The sequence below is a fragment of the Cynara cardunculus genome, assembly GCF_001531365.2.
Source record: "Cynara cardunculus var. scolymus isolate 2C chromosome LG 4, CcrdV1, whole genome shotgun sequence".
Taxonomy (NCBI): domain Eukaryota; kingdom Viridiplantae; phylum Streptophyta; class Magnoliopsida; order Asterales; family Asteraceae; genus Cynara; species Cynara cardunculus.
In genome coordinates, this window is record NC_037531.1 from 13,674,291 (window position 1) to 13,686,152 (window position 11,862).

Genomic DNA, 11,862 nt, shown 5'->3' on the forward strand with positions numbered 1-11,862 from the left:
TTATAAGGAAGTGGGAGTCTTCTCCTACCAGTGACGCGTTTTAGAAAGCAAAACCGTGAGGGGTTGTTGCCGTGCGGGGAAACCCCGGGGCAGCCCAGAGCGGACAATATCACGTGGGCGGCTCCCTAGTGCAGTTACCGGTCCAACACAAACACTAAAGTCCATTGGGTTTTTTTAGACTTTTCCCAATAATTTTATAAATAAATGTATTTTTAAATAATTTTATAATGTATTTATATAAGACAATGTAATTTTAATTATATTAAAACGCATTTTTAAAGTGTATTTGAATGACCAAATTGTAAATTTTATAATGTATTAAAAATATATATCATTAAAAAAATTTTAAAAAAAATCTTATTTTTTAAGCATGGATCGGGACCAGCGGCCTATAACCGGTTATGAAGTACTTTGACCGGTCCTACCATTTTCGACCAGGACCGGTTATGGGCGGTTACGAGCAAGCTTGGGACCGATTAGGCCCGACCCGGCCCGTGACCGGTTTTTGGCTATCACTATATAGGCCTAATCAAATGAGAACTCAGTAATTTGTGATAACCGTAAGATCTAATGCGAGTCACTCATTGAAGATAATTATGTTATTTAATAAATAGAAAAGACAACTCTTAAATGCGTTTAATTAGTTTATTCTCTCCATAAAAAGGAAACTTATAACTCCCATAAATAGGAAATTCACAACTCTTCGCGGTGTGTTATCTTTGATTATTTGACGGTAATAACAAAAAGTGTATATTTGTTGTTTTACGGTGTATCACGATGTGTATCTTAGAGTATCATGTGTATATAGTGGGTATCACAGCGGACACTAGTAGGTACCGATGGATATATAGCAAGAATTATCCTAGTTAATGTATCACAACATGTATAGAGTGGGTATCACGGGGAAATGTTCACCTGGAGGGAAAAGGATAAAAAAGACAAATATGATTTCTAAAATACCTAAAATGCTATTATTTAGAATTTGCAAGTTAAAATTACCAAAATTATTAATATCCTAATTTAAACTTTAGTTTGTGGTTGAGATTGGATCTCACAAATTACTGAGTTCTCCTTTAAATGACCCCCTTATATATCATAATAATAATCTTATATTTCAAAGTTAATCAAATGATATTTCAATATCTGATTAAATTTTTTTTAAGGCAACATAATATTAAAAGATAAGCAGAAACAAAATCTCTCAACATCAGCTGCAAGAAGCTGTTAAAAAGGGATTAAAAAAAGCCAAAAACGATAATTGACCACCCAAAATGACCAAACGAGGCAACTAAGGGAGAAAGGCAAGGAACTGCACAAAAGCTAAAGGTCAAGAAGTAGTTTCGACGCAAAAAAACAACCTTTGGAAAGTTCACATAAAGATACACTAAAATAAAAATAAGAAACAACTCATTAAAAGGCTGTCGACCGTCTCTTCCGGATCCACACCAATAATGTTGCAAAACGCAATCACCATCATCAATGGTGAATGCGATAATAAGACAACCATTGTTGACAACAGTGATGGTTTTGTATTCTTTGACAGGAAGGTCTAAACTCATTCACACATGTTTTAAGCGCGTAAATTATGACTGAATTTTTATTTAATCAATATTTAATTTATAAAAAATGATCATGTTAATTAGACAAATAATGGTCCTTCAGGTTATGTTTGACAAACTAATTGATAAACTAGTCACATTAATTAGTTTAAATAGGTTAAGAGATTAAGTTCTTGAACTATTTTTTTTTTAATTAGAAAATCATTAGATTTTCTCATTTTAAATGATTAGGTCCATGAATATTGTTTTCAATACAAAAATCATCGAACTTTTAGAAACTGGTTATCTACGTTCTTTTAACAAAAAAAACTACATTCAACCGACTAGAAATGTTTTAAAGTAAAAAAAAAAACCATATTTCGGTTTTAACATTCTCAAATCCTACGCCATTCAAATCCCTCACACACAACGGCTTCACTCCACTCTACACTGCTCGTCGCCCCAATCATTGTTCGTTCTCCAAACCGTGCATTGCTCCCGGTTGACTTTTACCATCGATGTTCCTCTCTTTGATCTTATTTTATCTTTTGATTCTTCCACTTTTTTCCAACAATTTAATGGAGCATGTATAGACACATAAAAGATGGAGAATCAAAAGACAAAGAAACAATAAAAAAGATGGAGATCGAGATCGAGATCGAGGGCAGGGGCCTACGGAAGTGATGAGCGGTGATAGGAGCAGACAACCATAAGGCGACAAGGGGTGACGAAGGGTTTGAATGACGTAGGGTTTATGAACGGTATACTGATTTTGTTTTTTTTTTCTTTACAACTTTCCTAACCGGTTCCATATAAAACTTTTGGGTTAAAAGATGTATGTAACCAATTTTTAAAAGTTTGATGGTTTTTATTCAAAAAGAAAAAAAAAATCAGAGATTCAATCATTTAAAATGAAAAAGTTTAATAATGTTTTCATTTAAAAAAATGTTTAGAGACTTGATCAATCAAAAATGGAATCATTTCAATACAGTAAAAGATCCCTACTCCGTTCATATACTCATCTCTCGCGTCCACGTGATCGTCTCCACCTCGATATTGGTTTTTCCTTTTATATATTAAAATATAACGATGAAGATTAATTTCAATACAGATATAGTTTTTGCGAAAAATCAGTCTACCACAAAGAGCCAACTGTTTATGTTGCCACATACATTTTCAATTTTGTAAGACATTCCTACTCCGTCAAATCATTGTCTCGACACTAATGTGGGACACTCAAACCAATTCGACCTAAAATCTGTAGTATCGTCATTTTTCTTGCTTTTTTTTCATTTAAATGTATAAAGATGTTTAACAGAATATAATATCCATTGATAATGAAGAAATTGTATTTATAAACTAAAATTAACTATTTAATCCAAAATGGATTAAAGTTATTATAAAAAAAGTTAGGGATTCTCTCCTCGTGTAATCACCCTCATGTACCGACATATCACTTTTCATAATCACCCTCATGTACTAATATATCACTTTTTTTTATAAGTTGACGTCCTTCATCGCCCACATGTTACAATATATAATCTTTATATCAATATGGGATAAACAAAGTTAACCATAATTCTGCATTTTGGAATTCTTAATCCACATTTTGTCATGTCATTTCTCTTGATTTCTACTATTATATATATATATATATATATATATATATATATATATGTGGAGAGAGAGATGAACGATCAAATGCAAACTGTTCAATTTGTACAAACCGTGCAAACCATTTTCATCCCGTCGATTTCATTGTTTATTATGAATTTTTTTTTATGAAATTGTTTCATATAATACTTTTTTGATGAATTGTTTCATATATGGTTATGAAATTGTTTCATATAATACTTTTTTGATGAATTGTTTCATATATGGTTATGAAATTGTTTCATATAATACTTTTGAAATTTTAATGAAATTGTTTCATGTATTTCTTTAAAATTAAAATAATGAAGATGATAATATCTATGATTAACACCCTCCACCATAAAAATGATTAATCAACCTCTCATAATTACAAAAAAATGAACAAAATGAAAAATTATAATTGGTTGAATGAGGTTTGCACGGTTTGTACAAATTGATAAGGTTATTTATGTCATTTTACACAATTTTTTGATAATTAAGGAAGTTAGTAACACATTTTATTTAAGGCAAATTTAATAGAAGAAAGTATGAAAAATGGTAACGTTTCAAACTTTTATTATAATATATTATTAAAATCTTTATTTTTAATTATTTGCAATGCAATGAATCTGCTGGATATCTTGTTCATGTAAAAAAATTAATAAAATAGTTAATGAAATAGATTCATGAAAAAAAATTAATAAAATAGATTCATGAAATAGATTCATAGCTAATGAAATAATGCATAATTGACTTTGTTCGTCATGAAATTAATCTGCTGTAAGAATTTGAAGGTGAAAAGATTTCATTGCAAAATAATTAATGAAATAGATTCATCATAATGAAATGATTTCATTTTCTTAACAGATTCGAGATTAATGCACTACTTTCATTGAGATCCATGTTGCATTGTATCTGAAGTTGATCCGTTCAGTTGTTAGAATAGTCATGAAACGGTTGCATAATTGGTTTTGTTCTTTTTGAAATATACATATCATGAAATGGGTGCATAATGGAATAGATTCTTGTAAAATAGTTAATGAAATAGATTCATGTGAAATAGGTAATGAAATAGATTCATGTAAAAAAATTAATAAAGTAAATCGAGATTAATGCACTACTTTCATTATGATCCATGATGCATTGTATCTGAAGTTGATCCGTTCAGTTGTTAGAATGTTCATGAAACGGATGCATAATGAGTTTTGTTCTTTTTGAAATATACGTATCATGAAATGGGTGCATAATGGAATAGATTAATGTAAAATAGTTAATGAAATAGTTTCATGTAAAATATGTAATGAAAAAGATTCATGTAAAAAAGTTAATAAAATAGATAATGAAATAGCTTCATAGCTAATGAAATAATTCATAATAGATTTTGTTCGTTATGAAATTAATCTGCATGTAAGAATTTGAAGGTGAAAAGGTTTCATTGCATGTAGCTAATGAAAAGGTTTCATTCATAACATGTAGTACGCATAAAGTGTCATGAAACAATTGCATTAACATGTACAAAAAAGCCTGGAATAAGGAAACAAACAATTGTATAATTAAACATTTCCATAGTGAAATAAACTGAATTTTTATTTCAATAAACATTTCCATAGTATGAATGTTAATGATTGTTTACCGTTCTACCCTTATTGATGAAATAAACTGAATTTTTATTTCAATAAACATTTCCATAGTATGAATGTTAATGATTGTTTACCGTTCTACCCTTATTGATGAAATAAACTGAATTTTTATTTTTTATTTTTTTTATTTCCATAAATAAAGCATACAAATCTTGACCATTGATCAAGAAAATAGATGATTGAGATTGGTTTACACGGTTTACACAAATGGAGAGGGTTTTCATTTGAACGCTCCTATATATATATATATATATATATATATATATATATAAACAACATAAAATGAAATAAGTAGAAATGGCCAAACATCTGACCTAACCCTACACTAATGAGGGACTCAGACTGATTTGGACAATTAAGAATCACAGTTACGAGACCACTCCACTTTTTTAGAAACTTCAAGGCTCGAATCGGGAACGATTATGTATAAGGACCCACTTTCTAAAGTAAATGTAATATTTAATTTTTTTACAAATTATGATCCAAAAAATTTACGTAAATGTAATATTTAAAGAACACCTTAATACTTAATACTCAATTTTTAAATTTATAATTTATAAAAATTTGTACGAAGTTTTTGTATAGAAAAGATTTAATTTTTTAATACCGGGCCGACCATGCGCAATCAGGCCGGGTCGGGCTCGGGTAAAGGCCCATCGGCTTGTGCTCCGTTAATTGGAAATTGGAATAGCCCTAAATTACTCTGCAATTCGACACTGTTTGTTCTTAGTCTCCCAAAGTCTTTGTTGTTAAGCAATCCAGTCATGGAGTCAGCCGAGTCTCCGTTTAGGGTACTATTCTTCCTTTAACCTTCTCATTTTCATTGTTTCAGTGCTTAATTCACTCCTCCAATCATATGCACGAATTTCATCCTTTTTGGAACTTTATTATTTGCTAAATCGTAGTTGTTTTTCCGTCTGATCATGGAACGAAGTCGAGTAGTAATAGGTCTTATTGTGAAAGCATTTAAACTTCTCGAAGTTTGAATTTTTGGGATGGTTGTTTAAGTTGGTTTCTTTATCAAGCCCATAATAAAAACAACTTATTGATTTATTCCGGTGTGACACCGATAACAAATACTTTTGAGTGTTTGGATAAACAACTTATACCGGTGCCAAACAGGAAATAAGGAGTTTTTGAAGAAGTTAAACCTTCTGAATTATAATAAGTTGATAAGGGCTTTTGTAGAAAAGTATAAGTTGTTCCAGATAAACAATCCCAAACACCCTCTAAACAGTACTTGCTTTGATCTTTTCAAGCATTTGTTATTCTGCTGATCACCTTAGGCAAACACCACGCAATCATAAATGGGGTTCTTAAACTAGTATGTAGTGTTAACATCAGATGTTCGATTGCTAAAGAGATTCTGATATGTGCAGATAATCCTGGGATCGTCTTCAATAGCCCGGCGGAAAATTTTAGCTGAAATGGGATATGAGTTCACCCTCATGGTATTGTTGTGACTTTATCAGACACACTGACATATATGTATCTTTGTGTTCATATAGAAGGTATATCATGTAACTCTTGTTTCTACTATTTAGTCTGCAGATATAGATGAGAAAAGCATCCGAACCGAAAAACCAGAAGAGCTGGTGATGGCTCTTGCAAAGGCAAAGGTGGGTATTTGTTTGTACACTCTGAAACTAAAATATCTTGATGACTAAAAGGTGAGACAAGCTCCATTTCATTGCGCTTCCCGAATTCCAGTCTCAACCCTGGAGCGTTGTTCACCGTTCAGTTTATAGTAGTTAAAGGGTGCGTTTGGCATCAAGACATGCATGATTTAACAGGACAGAAAGCCGTTCAACATTTGGTAAGATAAAACTGGACATGACAGAACATATAAAATGACCAATTTACCCCTGAGTTGTTTATATCTTTTATATATTTTGATTAATTTATTAAATTATAATAAAATATATCCTTAGAAAGTTCTCGGATGATTAAAATGACACCAAAATATGTAGTTTCCAATATTTATGTATATCTTCTCTATATTATTAATATTTAATAAAATACATAAGATAACCAAAATATAGAAAACCGTATAGAAATAATATTTTGAGGATGATAAAGTGAAATTTAAAAAGCATAAAATACTATAAATAAAATTTGAATAATGAATAAAATGTAGCTATGAGTCATCTCAGAAAAAAGCTGTGTAATAAAGCATCAATAHGGATTCATCATTAAATGGATCTACTCATCGAACAAAGAGGGATGTGTGTTTGATGTTTTAGAAGAGAATTAGGTTTTATTTTGAGGTTATATTGGTAAAGTTTGGGTCTGTTCCACCTTGTTCCATGGGGTGGGATGGAACATGCCTGTTCCACTCTATTCCTCTGTGATTCCACATAAAAGTCCTGGCAAACGTGGAACAATGATCCCTGTTCTGTTCTGTCTCGTCAAGTGTACCAAATGCACCCGAAAAGAACATGCCTGCACAATACAATGACACTTACTATGGATGTTACCTAAGCTTAAACCACATGTTAAGAGTGCTAATGTGTAATGTGGTTGACCTTTTCTTGACTGATTTTGAAGCCTGCAGTGGTCATTATTAGACTGTTTCTGATCTACAAACACATTATTCTCTTATATACCTATAATTGTGTTTTCTTTAGTTATTAATTCTCATGCAGCAACCACTATCATCTATTTATGTATTCTATGTTATGCTTTGTCCCAGGCTGATGCCATTGTGTCCAAGCTTCAAACTAGTGCTGACCAGGAGAAGGATGCAAAGCCAAGTATTTTAATAGCATCTGATACAGTATGTATATTCTCTCTCAAATTGGTCATCTGAACTACTGCTAGTATAGTTTTTATTTCTTCTACTTGGATAACTTCCTTTTACAAGTTTATAGTGCCATTGAATGCAAGCATTATTGAAACCTCAGAAATATTGGCTTGTCTGTGTTCATAGATTTCTTTGCTAAACGATAGATGTTTAATCTACCAAGCAATTCCATGGGCACCCTGGATGTTATAAATATTCAGGATCATTGACCAGCGTATCTAGAGAAGTTATTGGGTTTTTCCAAGGTTCTTGTTTACCATCTCGTGTGGCCTTGGTCCTTCACAGTCTTGTATGGTATGGCCCTGAATCAGTTTTGCAGTATCAATTGCTCTTACCAAAAGCAGAACAGAGTTCCTGCTCGTTAAGACTTATTCGGCCTTAGTAGATTACAATCCTCCTGCCGATTATGTTTTCTCACTCAAGTTTGTGTACTTCTTTCTTCTGTATCTCCCCAAAAATTGCGAACGCCCATGGAAACAAACTAGAGATTGTACCTCATTTACACCTTAAAGTGCTCTGTGCAACAACTTTCTTGTGGGAAACTAGTGATCATATCTGCACCCTTATTTGAATTTGAAAATTTCGTGGCTTTACTGTTGACCTTCCCAAATACTAGAACAACTATATCAATGCAAGAAGAAAGAAACTGCTGTTTGAGTTAGTAGCTTTTATGCTGGACTTTGTGAACAACTTCAATGGCTTTTAAATGATAGTGTGTTGCGCTTGCATGTGTAATCTTGTAATAGATGATGAAGTTGCTTATTTCTTGAGACTCGTTAGTCATTCTAAATTTCACTTTTTCTTGTTCTTAATTTGTGTTAATTAATAGCTCTTATTAGGCAGAAGGTAATCCAAAGCTCCAAATTGGTGAAGACAAGGATGCTCAGCCAACACTACTAATTACTTGTGACCAAGTATAGATCAATTCCTTAACTTTTCGTTATCCGCTAAATCTTATTGCATCTTCAGATAATGTGCCCAATAAGCCGTGTGAAGTAACATCCAAATCTAGCTAGCTGTTTATTATAAGAACCAAAGGAAATAGCATGTAAAATTTGAATTCCTATCTCTGCGGATGTTGTATGTATGCCAATAAACAAATATTGCTGCAGTCATTTCTTATAAGACGAGTCTGGCAATATGTTTGGACAAGTATTTCCACAAAAGCAAAACGGTTTAGCTTTTCAACAATCGAGTCGTTTCTTCTTTGATCAGAAGAAGGATGAAATGCATTTTAAAGAAACTTCTGGTTTTGCTTCTTGTTTCTAAAGTCTAAACTAATCATGCATTATGATTTATAGGTGGTGGTCTATGAAGGTACGATAAGGGAAAAACCCGCCAATGATGAAGAAGCACGCCAATTTATCAAAGGTTAACTTCTTCTTCAATTTTCAATAGTATGCTCTGGTGGCTTCTTGGTTTTGGTGGTCTTATAAGCAGAGGTCACAGGTTATTCTGGTAAGCATGCAGCTACGGTTAGCTCTGTTTTTGTTACAAACCTGACGACTGGATTCACAAAAGGGGATTGCGACAAAGTCGAGGTACTATTTGGTTAGATTAATGCATCTTCATGGTATCTTAATGAGTCATATTATACTACCATTTTGCATCCATGGGGCCTTTAGTTTGCTTCTGCCTTTTTAGTTAATATCTTTCTTAGTTCACATCTGTTTGTCAAATCATGATATAACAAGTGCCTATATGTGGGTGAACCTGAAAATGAATGAAGTAGTTTCTGAGACCAATTATATATGCTATACATGTATGCAGTAATTTTTTTGGTAATTCATTGATGTGAAAACCTTTGTTGATGGTTTCAGATTCATTTCCATGATATACCGGACCATGTTATTGATAAGCTGGTAAACACCGTTACCATTGCAGTTTTAAGTTGCTTATAATACGATTTTTGGGTCACGGGTATGTGTCTAACTTTATCTTTGCACAGCTGGAGGAGGGTCTCGTACTCAATGTTGCTGGGGCGCTGATTATTGAACATCCTTTAATTGTTCCATATGTCAAAGAATTGGTCCGTCTCCCTCTCTCTCTCTCTCTCTCTCTCTCTCTCTCTTTCTTAATCACTCGCTCGACTCTGCACACAAGCACCAATTGGAATTGAATGATGCCCATGTTGGAAGTATGATATAGATTGTGGGGTGTAGATATCATCCGGCTCCAATGCTGCTCGCTACCTTTTGACAGGGAAATGTTGACCCAAAAAAATGTTGCTTACATGGATCAATTCCAAAATCCAAACTAGTTGCAGTGCAGGTTAGATCACATAGGGTGTGTCAGGATAGGATAGGACAGGAGTGGATAATAAATATTTTCATAACAAAATATATCAATAGAAAGTTTTTGTGAAGACAGATTAAAACGAGTCCAAAAATAAAAAGTTTATGTAGTTTAATTTTTTTATTTATACCTTTTCTATATTATTTTGTTATTATTAATATTTAATAAGTTACATAACTTAACCAAAATAAAGAAACCGTATAAAAATAATATTTCGAGGACAATAAAATGAGCATAAAATACAATAAATAAAATTTAAAGAATGAATAAGATGTAAAGAGGGAGGTGTATTTGATGTTTAGAAGAGAATTAAGCTTTATTTTGATGTTATGTTGGTAAACTATAGGACTATTCCACCTTGTTCCGTAGGTGAGGGTCAACACCCTGTTCCACTTTGTCTCATTCTGTTCCTGTGTGTTTCACATAAAACTAACTTTTTAGCTATCAGCTATTCCACCTTGTTCCGTAGCTTATTAGTCAACAACTAACTTTTTAGCTATCAGCTATTTGTTCTTATAGTACATAATTTGATGATCGTATGCAGATAGGGACAACTGATAGCGTGATGGGACTTCCTAAAGCCTTGACTCAAAACTTACTGAAGGAGGCTATGAAGGCATGAGTTTGCTATTTTCGAATTTTTGATGGCCAGAATATTGATGTCAAAAGTCGGGGTATCATAGTTTTGTTTCTATATACAATGTTTAGTTGATATATATTGATAAAATCTTTCTGTTCGGACATTATTGTTTGCTAGATGCATATAGTGATGGCCAAAAACCGGTCCCGGGCCGATCCGGTCCGGTCCGGTCCTAATCGGTCCCAGGCTTTTTGACAACCGGCTATAACCGGTTTTGGCGTAACCGGTCCCGGTCGAAAAATGTGAGCCCGGTCAAGCTGTTTGATAACCGGTTATGGGGCGCCGGTTCCGGTCCCAACCGGTCTTGCCATTAAAAAAACATTTTATTTTTTTAATGATATATATTTTTAATACATTATAAAATTTATTGTACGGGTCACTCAAATACACTTTAAAAATTCGTTTTATTATAATTAAATTTACATGGTCTTGCAAAAATTTATTGTAAAATTATTTGAAAATACATTTATTGATCAATCTTCATCGATATTACATGTCAAATTGATTTGAAGAGTTTTGGTGTCTTGAATTCTTTTAATGGTCTCTTGGTCATCATTGTCGAGTTCCTCATCATCGTCATATTGTGAGTAAGTGCCGTCGGTATGGGTAGTTATCGACGTGTTTAGTCTCATGGCAATTTCATTTTCTTCCAAATTTTCTTCCACCGCTTCAATCTCCATCTTTAACGGTGTCGTGTGTTGAATTCTATCAACGCTATCCAAATAATCTTCCAAACAGATGCAACACTCTACGGACTCCTGACTTAGTCTTGTCCGATGTATAAAAACTATCCTGCCACTAAGAGAAAGCAGATTCCGAAGCTACGGTGCTAGCTTGGATTGTTAGCATATCACGTGCGATGCACGCCAAAACTGAGAATTGAGGTTGTTTTTGTTTTCAAAAATCTAATAAATCAAAATTTTCGAAATCTTCGACATCATTTGCGGGGCATGCGGCCATAAAATTAGTATGCACATACATATTCAGTCCATGTTTGGTGAGAACTTAGGAAACTTGTTTGTTTAATACATCATGTTGTTCACCGGCCATTTTGTAAGACAGAGAGAAAGAAATGCGAATTGTGAAGTGGAAACAAGAAATGAATACGAGTTGAATTGAAAAAATACAGCAAGAAATCAAGAATTGTGAACGTTTTTTGCGAATTGAGAACTTGGTATGTAAACTTCTTAACCAAGACACATATTTATTGTGTTTAGAAGCCAAATAAATACAAAAAAAAGGGGTCAAAAATGGCCAGTTAACGGCCATTTAAAAAAAAAAAACATGGTCATATGTTTGAATAAATCGGGCCGG

The 11,862-nt window shown here is 32.9% G+C and overlaps 1 protein-coding gene across 2 annotated transcripts; it reads left to right on the forward strand.

Moving 5' to 3' along the window:
- Positions 1-5,507: 5,507 nt before the first annotated feature.
- On the forward strand, positions 5,508-10,651 carry LOC112511728 (maf-like protein DDB_G0281937). 2 transcript variants are annotated; one of them, XM_025117447.1, is made up of 10 exons: positions 5,508-5,601; positions 6,190-6,261; positions 6,355-6,429; positions 7,503-7,586; positions 8,453-8,527; positions 8,915-8,984; positions 9,063-9,154; positions 9,434-9,475; positions 9,562-9,642; positions 10,453-10,651. In XM_025117447.1, exons 1-10 carry the CDS (start codon positions 5,575-5,577, stop codon positions 10,528-10,530), a joined length of 696 nt encoding a protein of 231 aa, XP_024973215.1. In that variant the 5' UTR covers positions 5,508-5,574; the 3' UTR covers positions 10,531-10,651. The 2 variants fall into 2 exon arrangements, with proteins under 2 accessions (XP_024973215.1, XP_024973216.1); XM_025117448.1 differs by lacking the exon at positions 8,453-8,527 and having other exon boundaries at positions 5,523-5,601.
- Positions 10,652-11,862: the final 1,211 nt, after the last annotated feature.